The sequence below is a fragment of the Mustela nigripes genome, chromosome 3, assembly GCF_022355385.1.
Source record: "Mustela nigripes isolate SB6536 chromosome 3, MUSNIG.SB6536, whole genome shotgun sequence".
Taxonomy (NCBI): domain Eukaryota; kingdom Metazoa; phylum Chordata; class Mammalia; order Carnivora; family Mustelidae; genus Mustela; species Mustela nigripes.
In genome coordinates this window covers 64,324,444-64,345,722 of record NC_081559.1, presented here as the reverse complement: position 1 = coordinate 64,345,722, position 21,279 = coordinate 64,324,444, and the positions used below count along the sequence as shown (strand labels likewise).

General features: G+C 38.2%; 1 protein-coding gene across 2 annotated transcripts in view; it reads right to left on the bottom strand.

Annotated features, from left to right (window-relative positions):
• CERS6 (ceramide synthase 6) overlaps positions 1 to 21,279 on the bottom strand; it is a 309,729-nt gene that overhangs the window by 123,109 nt on the left and 165,341 nt on the right. For both annotated transcript variants that reach the window (XM_059394118.1, XM_059394117.1), the window contains exon 4: positions 18,185 to 18,242. In XM_059394118.1, the coding sequence (XP_059250101.1) occupies positions 18,185 to 18,242 (58 nt within the window). The remainder of the gene's footprint in view (positions 1 to 18,184; positions 18,243 to 21,279) is intronic.

The following is a 21,279-nucleotide window of genomic DNA, read 5'->3' as shown; positions in this document are numbered from 1 at the left end:
GCCGGATGCTAAATGTACTCGCAAGCAAGTCATATCTTCTATTAACCTGTAAGTTCTTTAAGGATGAGGAACATGAGGCTCTCCCAGAGAACACCTCCTGGCTATCCTGGCTTTCCATGAACATTTATTGCAGAAGCAGGTGTGTTATCACCTGCTCATCACGTCCGGGTTCCTATGAGAGGCAGCACAAAGCGACTCCAACTTTAGATGGGCCAAATGGTATCTCTCCCTGGATACGCTAGTGAATATTTTCTGAGAGATCAAGAGAGATGAGTCCATTTTCCTAGTATGGCAAATGCAACGTGAAGATGTGATTAAGGTAAAGATCTTGGATCAGGGACATTATCCTGGTTTATCCAGATGGGCTATAACTATAATGACAAGTGTCTTGAGAAGAGGGAGACAGACAGAAGGAGATCTGACAACAGAAAGGGAGAAAGTGACATGATGACAGAAGCACAGACTGGAAAGATGAGCTCTGAAGAAGGAAGGAGAGGCCACGAGCCAAGGAATGCGGCAGCTACTAGGAGTTGCAAATGCAAGGAGATAAAATTCTTCCCTTCAGCCTCCTGAAGGAACGTACTCTGCCGGGACGTTGACTTTAGCCCAGAGAAACTGATTTTGTGTTTCTGACCTCCAGCAGTGTAAACGAATAAATTTGTGTTGTTATAAGCCACTAAGTTTGTGGTTACAGCAGCCACAGAAAACTTACATGTTAAGTGAATATTTATTTAGTCTTTCTGGGCACTGTACTATATATAACACCGTAGTTCTCAAAGTGAGATTCCTGGACCAGCATCACCATCATCACCACGTGGGTACACAGTGGAAATGCAAATGTTCAGGCCTCACCCCAAATTACTGAATCAATGCTCTGGGGGAGAACACCCAGCTATCCATGATTTAACAAGCCCTCCAGCTGATTCTGGAGTATGTTCAAGTTTGAGGACCACTCCTGGAACATTTTCTCTTTAACATGGTAATTAACAGGATGTCATGCATTTTAGAAGGATGGAATAATCTACTAGAACACTACTCTTCCTTGAAACAAATGCTATGACAACACAATGTGGAAAATGGCAAGGATATCCTAAATATATTGCAGCACAAATTAAAAAAAAAAGTCTTAAAATAACCTAAGAAGCTACTACCCATATCTAAAGTCTATTTTATCTGTGCTTAAAGGTTTGAACCAGCAACAGTCGGGCATAACTATTCACTGCTAAATTATTAACCCCTAAATAAAATACTTCTTCTTAGCAGACAAAACAGGTTTAAAATTAATGGAACCACAAAACAGGACTTTTTCTAACAATGACAACTTCTCTATTATTCAGAGGGAGTCCATTTTGAACTTCTATCAAATTCTTGGCCTATAATTGCCACATTCAGCATATGAAGATTAAAACCCCAATGTTATATTTAGTGTGTGTTTTTTTTTAATTCAAGTATACGACAGGAGAAACTTTTAAAGGGGAAAGAATAACATTTCCAACGTGATATCTAAAAATAGCGATTAGGCAAAACTTTTGCATAATATTATTCTACAAGGCCTATCTTTTTAGAAAGCTAATTTCATACTACAAGCATCTACTTACTAAATGAATGAATATATGAATATCACATCTTAATAAGAGATGATCATAACACTCAACCAGTATCAAAATCTAAATTCTATTTTTAACTTCTATCTCTCATTTAAAGGGCTACTTAAGTTACATAAGTGATCTACAGAACTGTGTAGATCTTTTGTTTGTGTCATTGTCTGGTAATCTGAATTTTGCCAGTCTCTGCTGACCACATTCCATGCTTATCAACCCTTACAGCACTCCACAGAAATCAACCAGAGGAGTCTGCTCTGTGGGGTGAAAAGTACTGGATAACAAGGAGAAGCAAGTGGGAAGTCATTTCCCTGCCTAGGATCTTACAAATTAGGTCAATAAGACCCGAATCAAATTGTACCCACAGCATTTATTAATTTCGTTTTTACATAGCCCTGTTTTCATAATTCACATGAAATGAAGATAACTAGTAAAGCACCACTTTATCAATTGCTTTACAGCTTCAACAACTAGTTTAAGGAAAAATACTTTGGTTAGGTTGCGAGGAGCCATGATTAGGAGCAAAGTGAAAAAAGAGCTGCTTCTTGATTCATGCTTCACGTGCCAATGGTGCCTGAATACGCACGTGCACAGAGCAGTGCAGTCTACCTACAACCTCTGCCCTTTGTATCAGATAGCTGGTGCCAAATATAATTTGTCTGCTGACGCTGAACACCATGCACCCTAATACGAAACTCTGTGCTATGATGTTTTATCACTTACTTTTAACCTCCTAATCAAGAAGCTGCCATGGACAGAAGCACACATCCACAAAGGAGAAGCTGATACTCACAACAGGGTTACTGGCTAAGAAAACAGACTACGTTTACTTACATTGTGGTTACTAAATGCCCCCTGGTATCCAAGTCACTATGGAGATAATTCTTAGACTATTACCAGTTAATTGCCTTGAGCAATAGGGGCCTTGACTCTAGAAGTTAGTATTTTATTTAATTTTACTGCCAAACCTATATTGGGAAAGAGTGTAACCACTAATAAAAAAATGATAAAAATTCTCTCATCTTGGGGCACCTGGGTGGCTCAGTGGGTTAAAGCCTCCGCCTTCAGCTCGGGTCATGATCCCGGGGTCCTGAGATCGAGCCCCGCATTGGGCTCTCTGCTCAACAGGGAGCCTGCTTCCTCCTCTCTCTCTCTCTCTCTCCCTCTCTGCCTGCCTCTCTCCCTACTTGTGATTTCTGTCTGTAAAAGTAAATAAATAAAATCTTTTTAAAAAAATTCTCTAATCTTGCTTTCAGTCCGTAATTTTTAAGTTCTTTTCCCAAAAACTTTTTATTTTTTAAAGATATTTATTTACTTATTTATTTATGAAAGAGAGAGAGTGTGTGTGCATGCACAAACAGAAGGAGGGGTAAAGGGAGAGGGAGAGGAAGCAGACTCCGGCTGAGCTCATGACCTGAGCTGATGTCAGAGGCTCAACTGGGCCACCCAGGCGCCCCTCTCCAAACTTTTAAAGCAAAATTGTTACAAAATAGCAAAGTAGCACATTTTTAATTTCATTACTCAAACTCTCCCTGTATTCTCAGCAGGATATCAAGCACTATGGGGAAATACACTGGGGTATGAAGCCCTGTCTTGAGCTGCTTATAGAACTGGATGGAAATAAATTTGAGAACACACGGATAAGAGACCTACTACTTAAGCAGGAGTAACGATATTGTATGATAATAACGATGATAACCCCTAATAATCAAACACTTTCCATGGCTCACGGGCCAAGCTAGCTGCTTTACTTACACACTCTATAGCCTTACAAAATATAGGATGCACGAAAGTAGAGTTTTAAAGAGCCATAAGTTATAGGTTTTCCATAGTAAGGAGGATCTGTGAAGAACGAAGACTCATCTTTGGGTAAAGATGAAGACGGTCATTCTAAGTAAACCCAGTGATAATAATGTACCCAGCTTGCTTAGAACAAGAATAATTGGAGCAGTGGTAAAACACAAGAGGCTGGGGGACAGTCCCCCTTCCAACTTTTGTCTTTATCAGAAATGCTGATGATTAGCAGAAAACCTGGGGACCTAGTTCAGTGCCGTTTCTATGGAAAGGAAGGGCAGAAGAATAAATCAAGAGGGAAAAATATACAATGGAGAAAGAGTAGGCTCTTCAATAAACTGTGCTTGGAAACTGGATATCCACATGGATAAAAACGAAATTGGACCCTTCAAAAAGTCTATTCAAAATGGAGTAAATCTTTAAAAATAAGATTGAAAACTATAAAACTCCTAGAAGAAAAACTGTAAAACTCCTAGAAGAAAATCTAGGGGAAAAGCTTCTTACTATTGCCCTTGGAAATGATTTATTGGTTAGGACACTAAAAGCACAATAAACAAATGGGACTACATCAAACTAAAAAGCTTCTACAGAACAAAGGAAATTACCAGCAAAGTGAAAAGACAACCTGCAAAATGAAAGAAAATATTTATAAATCAAATGCCTGATAAAGGGTTAGTATCCAAAATATATAAGGAACTCCTACAACTCTGTAGCAAAAAGCCCCCAAATAACCAGATTTTAAAATGGGCAAAAAGCCCTGAACAGACATTTCCCCAAAGAGAAAGTAAATGAAAAGATGCTCAACATTATTAACCATCAGAAATTACAAATCAAAACCACAATGAGGTATCACCTACCTGTTAGGATGGTTATTATAAAAAAAAAAAAAAAGCAAAAGATAAGTGGTGGCAAGGATGTGGAGGAAAGGGAACCCTTGTGCACTGCTGTTGGGAATATAAGTTGGTATACCCATTAAGGATAAAAGCATGGAGATTTCTCAGAAAATTATATGACCCAGCAACCCCATCTCTGAGTATACATCCAAAAGAACTGAAACCAGTATCTCAAAGAGATATCTGCATATCCATGCTCAACTGCAGTGTTATGAACAATGGCAAAGGAAACAGAAAATAGGAAACAACTTAAATTTCTATCTACAGATGAAAGGATAAAGCAAATGTGGTATATAAATATAATGGAATACTAGTCAACCTTAAAAAAGGAAATCCTGGTATTTGCTACAATGTGGATGAACTTGAAGACATTACGCTAAGTGGAAATAAGCCAGACACAGAAGAACAAATACTATGTGATCTTATTTCTGTAAGTAGAGGTAGAGGGTAGAATTGTGGTTACTAGGGGCTCAGGGAAAGAGGAATTTAGAGAGGTATACATAGTTTTACTAATGTGAAATGAATAGTCTTAAAGATCTACTGTACTCACAAACCTGAGATTATTACCTGAGCCAAAATCAAGAGTCAGATTCTTAGCCCACTGAGCCACCCAGGCACCCTGTACACTTAAAATTTTAAGAGTATAGATTTTATGTTTAAAAAAAAAAAAAAAAAAAAAGAGGGAGGGGTACCTGGGTGGCTCAGTGGATTAACCATCTGACTCTTGAATTCAGCTCAGGTCTGGATCTTGGTATAATGAGTTCAAGGTCTATGCTGGGCTCCACGCTGGGTGTGGGGTCTACTTAAAAAATAAATAATAAATAATAAATAAAAAGAGGGAGAGAGAGAGAGAGAGATGCCTGGGTGGCTCAGTTAAGCATCTGCCTTTGCCTCAGGCCATGATCCATGAGGGGCTCCCAGGGTCCCAGAGTCCCAGGGTTCTGAGATCAAGCCCCACATCAGGCTCCCTGGAAATAAGTGGAGAGCCTGATTCTCCCTCTCCTCCCTGCTCATGCTCTCTCTCACTATCTCTCTCTCTCTCTAATTAAAAAAAAAAAATTTTTTTAAGACAAAAGAGGAAACTTCTAGAGATGCTGGAGGAATTTAGAGCATCATATAGGGTGGTGGTTTCATGGGGAAACAGTTATCTTCAAGTTGTATGTACTAAATATGTCCAACTTTTTGGCATGTCAATCATACTTCAATGAAAAATAATTGTATAAAAATAAACAAACAAGTAAATAAATAAGAATAAATTAGTTAAATGTCTAAATGGAGAAGACACTCTGGTAGATATGATACTTACCTGGAATTTGAAAGTGAGGATGTTGGGGCAGAGAAGGGTAAAGCGGGACTATTGGGGAAGGACAGTGGTTTGAGCAGTCATGTTGCTTGAGGTGGGGTAATGGGAATAGGAATGTAAACATCTGGTGGTCAGGATCTGGGGGCAAGGACTGAGGATGTAATTCATAGATGGATGAGGCTGGAAGGTGGAGGTAATTGAAATGACCCCCCATTATCTTTAGTTCTCAACTCCCATCCAGTCACTAATTTGAGTATATAGAAGAAAGGCAGGGAACGCAGAGAAGACATAGAGAAAAGTCAGAGCCATTAGTTAATAAGATGAAAGACTATAGATTGGGGTCAGGGACGAGGAAAGATGCCCCCTTCCAAACAAATACCAGGTATCTTTACAATGAGGACATGCAGGGGAACCAAGCCATCTTTTCTCTAATGCAAGCCAAGTCCTTCCCAAACACATTTCCAGTTTTTTATTTTCTGATTTTCCTTTCTGTAATCTCAAATAGACCCTGTATTTTTCCAGTTTTCCCATTCTGTACTCTCCATCTAAGAATGCTTTCATTATCCCCCCATATCAATGTCATACCATTTATTGGGGTTCAAAATAAATATGACCTCTCCAAGGGTTTTTCAATTCCCTCAACTGTATTCCTTTTCCATGCTCAGGAAGAACCCTATACTTCTGTCATTTATCATAAACTTTAAGTATTTATAGAGAAATCTTAATTCCTCTGCCATATTATAAGGTCCTCAGAGGAAGGGACCACAGGTTCCCCATCCTATATCTGTCACTCTGTCTTGGTATAGTAGATATTTAATAAATGTTATCTAAATTGAATTAAATTCCTGTGCTACCAATGATCCCAGGGAAGGGAAGAACAATACTAACATTAGTTCAAGGACTCGGACTGTCTTACTAATTTCTTTTTCCATGATGCTTAGAGTAATCCCTATCAAAGGGCAGATGCTCAGTAGATACTGAATGAAAGGATGAACAAATGAATAGAGATCAGTATTTCTCAGTGGTAACAGAGGTTCTAGAAAGAACCATGAATGGAATGCCCTTTAAATAAGAGCCTTTGATCCTCAGCTGCCTTGTGCCCACATTTCCACTCAGCAACACACAATAACTGATGGCAGCTCTAGGATGATCAAAAAACCATTAAGTTTTTTAAATTGAAGTATGACTTACATACAATAAAATCTAAGTTCAGAGAAATTCGATACATGTTTACATATATACGCACCTATGTCACCATAACCAGATCAAGATCTAGAAAAGTTCCAGCACTCCAGCAGTCTCTCTTTCGCACACCCACTCCCCCTATAAAACTAGGGTTTTATAATTAATTTTGCCTAGAAAAAGGTTTTCATTGCTCACTGCCTTATGGAAGTTTGAATTCCCTGAGGACAAAATGGCTATCTTCTCTGTGCTTTGGGATAGCCATTCAAAGGTGGATGGTACCAGTACCACACTTTTGCTCAAAAAATCTGCCTGTAGAGGCCACTGCCTGTTCTTGTGTGCATTAATAAAGGAGAAAGGCACAAAACCAAGCAAAACACTAAACTACATGTTCACTTTACGGCATACTCTAGCTGACCCAGGATCCAGAGGATCTCTGAACCAGTTTTTTGGAGACACACATGAGGCTATAATCAGAGCACAGAACTACTCTGATTGGGACGCCCGCTGCTCTGTTCCACATCAGAATAATTGTCCTAAGTACCCGGACTCCAACCCTCAACACACAGAAAAGACTGGGTCTTCCCTGAAGAGACAGAACACCAGTTTTAGAAGCAGAAGTGGAACATCTCATTACTTCTCCCAGAATGCTATTGTTTTTAAGCAATGAACATCTGATTTGTTTCATTACAGTTGATGAGGAAAATGATTTATTATGATGACCAGAGTATGTAAAACCCATGAACTCTCAAATTTTATTAAAACAAGCCTTAGTAAGAATAACTCTTTTCTTGTCGAATTCAGTAAAGGATCTTTCTTTATGTTAGATGATGATTCAGCTAATGCAGAGTGAATGTGCAGGTACAGATTTTGATACAGGGATCAATATCTCATATCAAATTACCTGAACTCTTCTGAGAGTGACTAGCTTTCCACTCCCTGTGGAAACAGGACAGGCATCCTAATGCCATCCAGTTCTCAGGCATTGCCCTCGGCCAGAGGAAGCCTGTAGCGCCAGCTTCCTTACAGCATATAAATGAGGATCAGTGTTTTTCACAGTTAAGTTCAGCCCTAAACTTCTGAGAAGGATAAGTCTATGCCTTTAGGGGACTGTCTCATAATGAGCATCTTATGTAAATGAGTGTTATTTCAGTAGCCTCTAAAATAGAAGCTAGCTTTTTATTTTTAGACTTTCTACAAAGTTGACATTTTATTAACTGAAAAAAAGTAAGATTCATGGTTTGCTCAAGCACCAAATCCACAAACTCTTGTATAGATAATTACATAAGAGCAAGTATCACGTCGTAATACTTGTCACTTGTACTTGGGAATCAATACAAGCATTCTCTCCTCCTCCTACAAAAACCCACTTAGCCTCAGGAGCTCCTTCAAGTCCTGAAATCTTACTGCCTCACTGCCTGCAGGAAGCCGTTGGTGTGAGATGTCATTCCCTAAAGACAAAGCCTGAACACAAAGCGAAGACAACCTGGGGAAAAAGGCTTTTCAATGCTCTTTAGAGAAAATTATACACACCCAAAATTAAACCCTTGCATCTCATTAAATTAAAAAAAAAAAAACAAACCATAAGCTGTAACCTCAGTGCTGATGAGATGGTTTTATTGTCTGAACTTGTTAATTTTTCCTAGGCAAAGAACAATTTCACCTAATGCACATTCCCCTAACAGCAGAGCATACTGAGTAGAGCGTACTGAGTTGTTCCAACGCTTCTGTGAATAGTGTACCACTGGTTTGCTAGTCACACTTTAGAAAGTAAATACGTATCACAGGAGGGTAGAAAAAACTGAATTGCATAATTACATAGGTTTGTGTTAAAAGGGACAATCTAGACCCAGTCTGAAAATTAGCAATTTCTGTTGCAATCCAAAAATACCAAGAAAGCAGCAAGCCACAGATTCTCAGTTTCACTGAGGTGACTTCATTTCCAAGTAGATACAGGGAAGGAAGAATAATGCTTAATCTGGGCTATTTGAATACAATCACTGTAGTCTTAATATAAAATACAGTCATGGGACGCAGCCTTTGCTTTTTCTTGTTAAGTGGTCAGTCCTTATCAGCCCAGTAGATCCACTGAGTCAGAAATGAAGTCTGGATTCAAGTAAGCCACAATGTTAAGGATACCTCCATTTAAATTCCATCCATGTTCTGTAACCTAGGACAAATGACTGATCCTTGGTTAGCCTTAGTGGATGAGAAGTTATGTTTCACAACACATGAGAAACGAACATTATGTGATCAGTATGTCTGGCCCATACTGAGTACTCAATGCAGTATAGCTGTCATGACTTTGATTACGAGGTGATTATTTCCAGGGATGCAAACTTTCATCCTGGCCATGCACTAAGGCAACAGCGTTTCCAAGTCATTAACCCACACCAAAAAGGGTGGGACTTTCATTATGAGAGTGCTAATGGAAAGAGGAATTCCGAGTTATTTCCTGACATGAGCCACATAAATCTGGTATGGAAATAGAGCTTCAATCTCCCCAGAATCCCGCTAGAGATTAAAAAAGCTCCTTCAAAAGTCAGTACTAGGACATTCTCGGACATCTGGGTCAAGACAATCACATAAAGGGGCTCCTGGGAGAAAATTCAGGGACTGGGGCAGCGAGGACCAGGCAAACAAGCACAGTTAGATTTTTTTCTTTTTATATGAAATTTCCGTATCTCTTTGCCATTTAAGTGCAATCCAACTTTTTTATTTTTTCCTTTTTAAAAGCTACAGCTAGAAGCTCTTTTTAACCCACGTATACCTAAAGTGATACACAGTTATCTCCATTCAAATGCCCGTAACTCAGAACTAATATTTTTAATAGAAAAAAGTAAAGACATATGGAAAAAAATTAACTATCCACAGTTCTGCCTTTCTAAAAGGAATCTCCATTTTTTCCTTCCGTTTATCTATATTTTTACCTTCCATTTATCTATATAAATGGTAATTATTTTCATGTAAAAGTCTACTAAATATTTTATTAGGACCGTAAATAACATGGTTACTTTATAATTATTTTTAATTGAGTATATGCTATTTTATCATTTTGATAATAATTTTAAAAATTCTATTAACATTAAACATTAAGATTGCTTTAGTTGTTTGAATTTTCTATAATTTGCATTGCATATTATATATATATATGCATATATATATTTTTAAGTTGTAATAAATTACTACACACATCTATTTTTTGCCCCTGTATAATTCTTTGCTCAGGATATGTTCACAGGAGTTGAACTGCTGATTCACAGTCTGTGAACATACATATGGTTATCATTCTGCATCACCATGTTTCTTTCTAAACAGGTCATACCAGTTTGCCATAATTTTTGACTCTTTCAAGTTCTTCAGTGTATTATGGTATATGAATTCTAAAAATGTTATATGAGTCCACATCACTGATTTTAGAGATGTAGCGATTAAGTCCCAGAGAGGTCGAGTCACTTCCTCAGACTGTAAAACTGATAAATGGCAGAGTTCAACCTCAAATCCAGTCTTCTGACTACTTCTTCTGGGTCCGCACTGTATCACATTCTCCTCAGCTTCCCACTGGCCTCAGAATGTTCTCCCCGGTTAGAATGCCAGCCACAAAGCAAAAGAGAAGGACAAATGACAGGTAAGAGGGAAATCAGAAAATATTCAAGAAGGTACATGTGGGTAGAAGGGAAAAGGAAGATGCACAAGAATCACAGAAGGACCACATCCCAAGGCCACTCCAGATCATTTCCATCCCAGAAAGTGCATTTACCTATTTGTAAGTATCAAAGCAAGGCCACGACAAAGGATCCTACCTGGCTAGAAAGTGGCAGCAACACATTTAAAAAGTTCCATGTCAAAAAAAAAATTTTTTTTAATTTAACATTTAAAAATTTAAAAAAATAAGAAGTTTCATTATGGGAAGAGTTAGGCATTCACAGCCCCCAACAGAACCCACTTCTCAGTCAGTAATAATGAGTGTTATGTCTTATACTTTCAAAGTACTTTATGGCTTCCACAGCAATCCTACACGAAAAGCCAAGGAAGTCAGGAAAGGCATCATTTACTCATTTGACAGATGAGAAAAATGAGGTATCAGAGAGCAGTGGTGCAATGAAGCATAATCGGCAGGGCCAAAACTACCACTTCAATCTTGATCTCTCTCTTAATATTCTCCCACAGTGATGTGACTTTTATTTCCTAATAAGGTGAATTTACGAATTAAAGTAAGTATACTTAGGGGCGCCTGGGTGGCTCAGTGGGTTAAAGCCTCTGCCTTCAGCTCAGGTCATGATCCCAGGGTCCTGGGATCGAGCCCCACATCAGGCTCCCTGCTCAGCAGGGAGTCTTCTCTCTTTCTCTCTGCCTGCCTCTGCCTACTTGTGATCTCTGTCTGTTAAATAAACAAATAAAATCTTTTAAAAAAATAAAAAAAAATTTAAAATTTAAAAAATAAGTATACTTGAATTGCTAGATTTTTAGAACTTGTTTTCTAAGTATTATTCTTGTTGTTGCTGTTTTAAAAGGCTCAGAAATTCTAAAGACCACATGTCTGGCTTCTATTTTTGCCACAGGCAAGTCAATTCATCCTTCTGAAATTGTTTCTTCTTTGGTAAAATGAGAAACTTGAGATGGTTGATCCTCAGGGTCTAGTCCCAATGTTCATATTCTATGTCATCTGCAATTCTTACAAAATTATCTGATGGGGCCATTAGGTGAAAGTTAAAACTTAGGTAAAACTCTGAAAGTCAAACCTCCTTCAATAAGGGACATACTCCAAGCAATTTCAAAATGTTTTAAACAACACAAAGAACAAAATTTAAAATGGGCACATATTCTAATAGCTAGACAAATTTTATTTTCACTGTCAAGACAGGTAGAATGATAATTCTGCTCTTTTGATTTTAGAAAGAGTCCAAGTTAACCAATAAGCAAGAGTATATCTTGAAGTATGATACCATGGCAACACTTTGTGGCCTTGTTGAAGTTGGAAAAGCGTACCAAATGAATAATGAAACTATGAATAATGAAACAAATGAATAATGAACTATGCCTTCATTCTGAGCAGACTGAGACAGCCTAAGAGAATGGGCAAAGTGCTCATTTGGCCAACATACTAGTTTTCAATGATGGCTTTTCACCCCCTAGTTAGTCATGAAGCCAACAGAATATGTGACAACTTGCATATTTTTTTTTTTTTTTATTTACTTGACAGAGAGAAATCACAAGTAGATGGAGAGGCAGGCAGAGAGAGAGAGAGAGGGAAGCAGGCTCCCTGCTGAGCAGAGAGCCCGATGCGGGACTCGATCCCAGGACCCTGAGATCATGACCTGAGCCGAAGGCAGCGGCTTAACCCACTGAGCCACCCAGGCGCCCCTGCATATTTTTTTTTAAAAGTAACTAATTACAGAGAGTTGTCAGAGTACATCAGAGAATGCAGCACCATGGGAAGTCTGGGCTACTTACTAAGATACTGCCTTTCCCCTCCAGAGCTGGTGCTCAGCAGACTCCAATTCAGCGGGCTCTTTGGAGTTGGTACCTTGTGGAGCTGAGCTTCTAAGAAGCTCTAGAGGGAGTCTAAAAGCCAACAAGAGGAAGATGGGATGTGCTTCCTGGTCTGGCCACTACTTCTCCACCGCCCTCCTCCCCTGCACCCCCAGCGATGCATGTGCACTCCAGCAGCGGCACAGTTCATGCCGCTTGCAGTTTTTCCTTATTCCCCAACCAGCCTCCTTGCAGTCCTGCCGATTCCAGCTGGTCAACATTCCCTCTTTGATGTCTAGCTCCAAGCTTCTAGGTTCTGATAACTCCACCCACTCCCCATGACCCCTGGTGCTCAAAGAGGTAGCTTCTTCCCACTATTACTATCTCCATGGTACCTCCAGGGCACTGCTCATCCAGGAATGTACAGAGAGTGCCAGTCCTTGCAATGTCTGTTACTCTTTCACCAGAATGTAAATTAACTACATCACTTAGCACACTGTTTAGTTTAGCTGACTTTTTCTTCCCAGATGGATTTTCTCAAAAAAGAAGTAGTGAGTTGATTTACATTCAGGTCAAGCTCCTTATCTCATTGCAGAGTGGTAGGAAATAGCAGATCAATTACTTGAGAGTAACACAGTCTTAGTGGTTCTCCCAGTTAATGTTCCTTTATATTATGGTCATTCCTAAAAATAACTCCAGTGATTTTTGTCTTCTATAATGAGACCCTGACTGACACAGAAGTTAGATAAGGTAATATTTGAGTAACATGTATTTAACTATATACATGCATGTGTACAAAATGGATTGATATAAAATGTACCATAAAATCAGAAAGTTAGATATATATTAACCTAACAAGTAGATTGTAAGAAAAAAATATTGACCTAAACTCTAGTTGCACACATATCTACCTTGCCTTCCTGTGACACTATATTTTAAACAAATAAAGAAACTCAAAGAAAATTATTCAAATAACTCCATCGAACACAAACCTCCATTTATAAAAGAGATAAAAGGTAACACCAAACGAGAGATACTCTGTTTTTTAAGGCTTGAATGTGGTTTCTTTCAGGGTTTAGAAAAATGCGCTAATTTGTATGAGTACATTGTATGAAATAATTTCAGAGTACCTAAACGAATTCTGGGTTTTCTTTTGAAAAGCCCTTTTCTCTGCCAATCATATTTATGGGCAGAGTTGCTTGTCTCTTGCAATTATGGGAACAGACTATTGAGATGGGCCTATCTTCCAACTATTTAAGTATTTCCTGCTGGGGTGCCTGGGTGGCTCAGTGGGTCAAAGCCTCTGCCTTTGGCTCAGGTCATGATCTCGGGGTCCTGGGATCGAGCCTTACATTGGGCTCTCTGCTCAGCAGGCTCTCTGAGCAGAGAGCCTGCTTCCCCCTCTTCCTCTGCCTGCCTCTCTGCCTACTTGTGATCTCTCTCTCTCTGTGTCAAATGAATAAATAAAAATCTTTTAAATAAATAAATAACTATTTCCTACTAATCTAGCAATCACTTTACCTAATAGCTCACTGACCTGTCTGTAAGGTCAATGCCTTCTAGAATTTGTTTCATGACCAAAGTTAGTGCTATTTATAAAGGGGGTTCTAGGCTGAGAAAGCAGAAAACCTATAACATAGAACATGTGCATGCCTGAGCATTATCATGTCACTATAAAATAGGAGGCTCCTTCTTCTATCGGTCATCATGAAATTACAGAAAACATTTTATTGATTTCATATAAATGAACACACACATACTTTACAGGATGTCTAGAAATTTTGAAAATACAGGGCCAATTATTTCATTTTTTATTATAGAGCTAGTCATATGTGATGATAGAGTTTAGTTCCTAAACTGGGTCATTTTGAGCACAAGGGAGAGGCAACTGCTTCGGACCTTAAGATAGCTTGTATGGTCACCCAACTCATGTAAGAAGTCAGCCTCCAAAGATGCATTTACATCTCAACTGCAAGAAATATGACATAAAAGAGATTAAGTTGACACATGTTAATTAAAAATGAAAAAAAAAGTATGATAAATAGTACTCTATGCTTCCAGGTATCTTGCATGTAAATACATAACTACTATGTCACACAGAGTCTTATTCCTTGATATACTGCTCTAGAATAGCTAGAATATTTGTAAATATAAAGCACCCATGGCAATCATGAGGTTGTGCCTCTTGGATCTCGGACTGCTGGGTGTCTAAGTGGCCAGGGCCACAGCTGCACTTGCATGAAGGCCACAGGCTGCCTGCAGCCAATGACGGAGCACAAGAGGAATACTGAAGTAGGGCCATTTCTAAGAAACACAGTTCTCCTCTGATGGAAACTGTGGCTCTGGAACTCTCCAAGTGAACTTTCTTTAGAAAGGCATGATGGTCTTAGAACTTCACCCAACCTTTTTTCCTTCTCTCTCTCCCACATTGGGGATCAGTCTTACACTGAGGCCTGTAGGCTCTTCTAGCCTCCCCTAACACCCTCCCCATTTTCACTCATAAGCACTTCCCTCAATCAATTTCTTAGACATTTAGTCTCTTCTTGGTATCTCCTTCTCATAGGACCCACACGAAGCACAGATGTTTCTCGACATAAATCTAGTTTATATGTATTCTAAATACAAAGAATATTTTAAAACTGAAGGCACTTGAATCAGTCACATTTACGCACTGAAACTCTACTATGATGTGGTAAACCCAGAGAAATATGCGTATTCTCCCTGTAGGATTAAGCCAGTTCAAATTGGAAAAGTTAACAGCATTTAATAAAACTTCAGTGTTCAGCCTGAATGTATTTCAACATGACAGAGAAAACCAAAGCTATTCTCACAGTAGAGATTGATACCGCCTAGCGTCATCTATAAAAGGAGGTGTTCAGATGATATGTAGGACAACTTTCATGTCTAAAATTTTATGGTTTCCTAAAATTATTTGTTAATCAATTTGTTTTTATTTTTTTTAACATTCTCTCTCTATTGTTGCGGGTACATGGTACTTTGCATTTAGTAAACGTCTCTTTAACTGAATCTTTAACAGAAAGTCAGGGTAGAAAGGGTTCTTGAGTGACTTAATCCACCCTAGAAAAGAGATGCATCAGGTTCATTTGACCTAAAGGCAAAAAAAAACTGACCAGTGCAAGGTGCTCAGGCATTTTTCTAATAGCTCATGTAAGAATCAACATTTTTAAAGTTGAGTAAGAAGCACCTGTGGCCTCTCACCTCTTAAAACTGGTTCATTGCCCTGCTATTTTATTGAAAACACTTTAGAGTGTTGTGAAAATTTGAATTACCTTGTTTTGATTAATTCTGATGTTGTTAATATACATTTTTTTCCTCTTAGGTTAGATGGGCAAACACACTGTCCATTCCAAGAAAGTTAACAGAAAATATATTTTAAATATCCATTAAGGTAAGTATTTAAGGTTCTATAAATGGTAACAATGACTACATGAGGTCAGGTTAGCTAACTTAACCAAAGAAGGAAGTCATTTGGAAATCATGCTGAAGTTAGGACAGGCTGGCAGAGTAGAGAAAGTACTGGATTAAAGGACAGCCGTGCATGTTTCATTTCAGATTCATCTTTTAATAAACTAACTGTGTGACCTCTGAAATGCTACCTACCCTGCCAGGATTTCTGCTTCCCCAGCTGTGAAATAAGAGGATTGGACAAGATGGCTTAAGAAGGCCTCACAGCTGTTTCAGTCCCATGGATACTATGTGCACTTTTCTGTCACACATGATGACTAACATGAAACTACAGACTCAACCAAAACTGAGAGCTTCTTAGTATTAGAGGAAGAAACCCCAAATGCAAATAATCTGACAAGAGAAAAACATCTAGTTCTCTTCTCTCTCTCTTTTTTTTTAAGATTTTTTATTTATTTATTTGACAGACAAGAGATCACAAGCAGGCAGAAAGGCCGGCAGAAGAGGAAGGGAAGCTGGCTCCCCGCTGAGCAGAGAGCCTGACGTGGGGCTTGATCCCAGGACCCTGAGATCATGACCCTAGCCGAAGGCAGCAGCTCAACCCACTGAGCCACCCAGGCACCACTCTTCTCATTTTTTAAGCATTTGTTGTAATTAGATACAGTATGAAAGGGAATCAGGATAGGGGTGCCTGGGTGGCTTAGTTGGTCAAGCATTCCACTCTTGATTTCGGCTCAGGTCATGATCTCAAGGTCATGAGATCGAGCCCCGCGTTGGGCTATGCACTCAGCTCCAAGTTTGTTTGAGATTCCCTCTCGGTCCCTCCCCCTTCTCACTCACTCTCTCTCTCTCTCAAATAAAGACCCCCCCAAAAAAAAGAGAGAGAAAAGAGAAAAAGAAAGGGAACCACAATAATTTAAGGAAAATCAACTTCCAAGCAAACATTCCACTGACAGACCCTCTTACTGCCTTCTACAGAGCCACTGAGGACTGGAGGATAAAAACTATTCTTTTTCCCCCTCAGTCTGTTGGGACAGAAGCAGAGCTAAGCTTCAAAGTGCTTCCTGTTCTGATGACAGATGGCCAGGCTTGCTGTAGAAAGGCTAAAAGAGACTGTATCCCACAGAAGGGCAAAAAAAGTGCTCCTGGCTCTCACCATCTCTCCTTGCTTTCCATCAAAGCCCTTCACCCACAGAACCCAACATGAATTCCAAAGCTGGACCTCAGTTAGCAACTCGCCATTCCCATGAAACACAACTTTCCCTTGTCAGCTGAAATTCCACCCCGAGCTATTTCCTTTTCCAAGGTAGTGAGGTTGTGAGCACAGGAACCCTAAGTCATTCTTTCCATTTTCTCTCCACATAAGTGAATTTTAAAACCAGAACAGTAGGGCTCCAAACGAGGCAGTTTCCACCACATTTATGTACCCCAGTTGAGAATTTGTTCATACTCAGCCTACAGAATGGGATTCATTCTTTTAAATCTACTCAAGGAGCCTCTGGGCCAGGTAGCCCTAGTAAGTGAAAGATAAATATAGTTACAAAAGGAAAAGACAACAAGTAAAAAGAATAATCCCTTTAGGGAAATATAACATTGGGAAACAACCACGATTTATAATAGAATTTGCCACAGGCAGATAATATCTTATAACTCAGACTTTAAAACTAAAAACTCATTTGCAAATTTTCACATCAATATTTACATGAAAATTTACTAGTAAGACATGACACTTGGCGCAATGCCTTACTTCAGAAAAATTCTCTACTAAAGATAAAATGGATTTCACTTTAAAGCTTAATACTATAAACTTTTTTCAAAATAATTTCCAAGCTTCTGTGCCAATCAGTATTATTAGTATGTGCATGACTAAGAGAAGCTCGGTCTTCTTAAGACTTGAATTTAAGCAGTCTAACTCATTAGCAGAAGCATTCAGCACTGAAATAACCAAGAAAAAGGTTATAGCAGCCTTGAAGAATTACTTTCATAGATAAAGGTGCCTCAGCATACGTAGGACTAGCACAGGACCAGGAGGTGAAACACAGTCTATGAAAGGAACTCCATTTTCCACCAGCAGCTGGTGTTGCCTAGTTAATAGCTATGCAAGACACTAAAACATAATTTTTGTTGCTGAAGATTATAATGATAACACACACTGCAACAACTGATATTTCTCAGTTGTGTGACATGGAAATTTTTAACCTCTTTCAAAGCATCAGATGGATTTTATAATGCTCCTAATGCCCAGAACTAATAAGTAACAAGTACAATAGTCAGAGGACATGTAACATCACAAGCAAAATAAATTATTTTCAAAGATATTTTTGGTATATGCCTAAAAAAATATTTACTATAAAGGATAAACTACAAATATTTTTATAAGCCAAAGAAAAATGCACAAATGTTCTTAGGACGCCTGTTACGATTATTTAAAATACTACTATGTCACACACAAAAAATGAGATATAGGCTTACAGTTATGTAAGAATTATATAAAGTAGCTTGGCAGATCCTACCTTTTTTAGGAACCGGACTCCATAGGTAAATACATAAAGGGAAAATGAAAATCTCCACCTGTAGAAGTTTAAAAAAACATTCTATGACATTCAGTTTATATATTTCATAGCATAGTATTCTGCAACACGTGAGTGAAAGAAAGTCCATTAAATCCCCCCTTCCCCCAACTGCTCCAACCAGGGATTAAGTTTAATGGGCAATTTCCGTGTTAGCTGAACACATCCACACTCATATGGATGCCTTATTGCAAAATCTTAAATATCAATAATTCATAACAAATTTTCTTCCAGTTACTGTATTTGCCCATCTGTTCATCTCTCTCCAACATATGCATTTCCTCTTTTTAATCACTCACGAAAGAATACAGTTCAACAATACAAAGGTACATAAGACTGTTTTGAATTCCTTGTCTAATTCAGATATTAAGTAAACAGCTTGACTTAACTGAAGTTCATACTTGTTTTAAAAACAAAAGCCTTAGTACTTTTAAATCAGGTAAGATTTTTTTTCCTTCATCTTTTAACAAATACTTACCAACATCTTTGTGGATGTTGCTAAAGGAACCCACTTGGAATCTAAGTCATCCACCCAATACACAACCGCTAATGACAGCCTTACACCACCCCAAACGGTGTATCTAGCTGTTAGTTAGACTTTCATTTTTTTAGTGAGGAAAACCATTTTTGGTTCTCTTTCAATTTTAGATGATTCAATGTGTAAGACTTAAAATATAAGACTTTCTGTAGACAGTGGTGATGCTAGCAGGGGAGAAAAAAAAAGTTGAATCCCTACTTTTTACCCCCTAGAAAGATAAACCACACTTAGATGTAGAAGGGGGGGTAGGGTTATGGACATTGGGGAGGGTATGTGTTATGGTGAGTGCTGTGAAGTGTGTAAACCTGGTGATTCACAGACCTGTATCCTTGGGGATAAAAATATATTATATGTTTATAAAAAATTAAAAATTAAAAAAAAAAAGATCTAAATCTGAAAGGTGAAACTATAAAGCTAACAGAGGAAATTGGTGGAAGACATCTATGCAATTTGGGGATAGGCAAAAACTTCTAAATAAGACTTTAAGACCTTTCTTTAGGAAGAAAATTCATGCATTTGATATCAAAATTAAAGATTTTGTAAAGTGGTCCCCACAGAAAATAAACAGACTATAGATTAGGAAGTGTCATTTAACAATATCAAAAATTATTGGGACAATGTAAAACATTGAATATGAATCTTAAATTAGACACCAGTATTATATAAATGTTAAATTTATTGAGTGGGGGAAATGTATTACAGTCTATGTAGGAGAATGACCTTGTTTTTAGGGGATTTACAGTGAAATATTTAGTGTGAGGTACCTGAAATTTTAAAAATATGTACATAAGACTTTGTGTAAATATAAAGACTTTATATAAATTATTTATTATATGTAGGTATGGCTTACCCTAGTACTCAACTCCCAATATTATTTCTTATATTTTCTGACCGTGAATAGCTATACCTTTCAAAGCTGGCTAAGTTTCACTCATTAGCATTTCTGAGGTTATGCTGTTAGTAGTTCTATGGCTTACAAGTTATAATGGAACACAACAAGGGACTAGTCAACCTCAATCAGTCAGGAGGTAAATAGTTAAATGTGTTTGCAAGCCATGTAAAATTTTCAAATAAGGTAAAAAAAAATAAAAATAAAAGAGGGGGTGGAGAGGGAAGGGAAGAAAAGGTGATTTTAGGAGAGGATTCAGATTTCATACAAAATATTCTGAAAAATAAAATGACAGCTTCTGCAGGTAAGAGGAAAAGAATAAGGGGTCTCTGAGGGCTGAGTTAAACCCAACAGCAGACACAAGTGTCCCTTAGAGTTTCAATCCTAGGCTGGCTAACCTTTCAAACACCTTGGAATTCAAACCAGAACTAACATTTAGAGAAGAGCTTTGAACTTCAGGGTTGAAAATCTTCAACTAATAATTCATAAAACCTGAATTCAGGAAGAAACGATAAAATGGATGGAAGCAGTAAAATAAGTGAATAAAAACTTGCAAATGATACAGAAAAGCCCTCTTGTAGGTAAAGGTGGTTCAATTTCTATAGTATCAAGGACTTGATTTTAACCATTTCTCCATTACTGATTTTTGGTGGTTATGGATGGGAGTGCTGGTATGTTTCTTTCTGTCTAGATATATAAACTCTAGATCAGACCAGGAACCGTAAGTGACAACAACAGGGTCCTACACTTGATTTTAATGCTTTGCTGGAACTATCTTGAAATTCTTCATAATTGCTGAACAAGAGACTCCCCATTTTATTTTGCACTGGGCACTACAACTATGTAGTTGGTTTTGGTTCAGACACACAGAATCTCCAAACTTTGGGCAAATCTATTATTCCTTGACCTCAGTTTCACCTCTCTAATGGGGGAGTGGATTTATATTACACTCTTTTGTTAATACAACCCAAGGATTTGATGGCACAAGTAATCTCCACTTGTCTCCAGTCTCTTCCGCTTCCCAATATATTAAATCAACCTACTTCATGCATATGCGGGTCACTTTTCTGGCCTCTGAAGGCAACTGAATTCGCAACTCCCAGATTAAATGATTTATAACAGCTGTTTCAGCTCTAAAACTCTTCTCTTAGTAGGCAGTGATCAGGCAATTTTTATGTATAATAAAAACTTTATGGAAGCCATTGGAATACCTATAATCACTTAATGTACCTGCATTTTATTTCCTCACTAAATTGACCCAGTTTTCAGAAGATCTAGGTTCTAACACAGGACACCAATGCCTCCATCATTTGAATAACAATATGTGATGAATATTTACAAGGCAGAGTTTATTTCCACAAAATACCTACAGGAAGCAAAGTTTTCAAGCATTCTGCTACATGCATAATAACTTTTTTTTATTTGTGTAGTTTCATATAAATTACAGTTTTAAATGATGTCTAGCTACAGCCTCCTGATGGATAGCCTCCCCCAACCTTCCACTAAAATACCTATAAAACAAGAGGTAAATAAAGATGCACACAACCACAAAAGTGTGTGTGTGTGTGTGTGTGTGTGTGTGTGTGTGTGTGTAGAGAGAGAGAGAGAGAG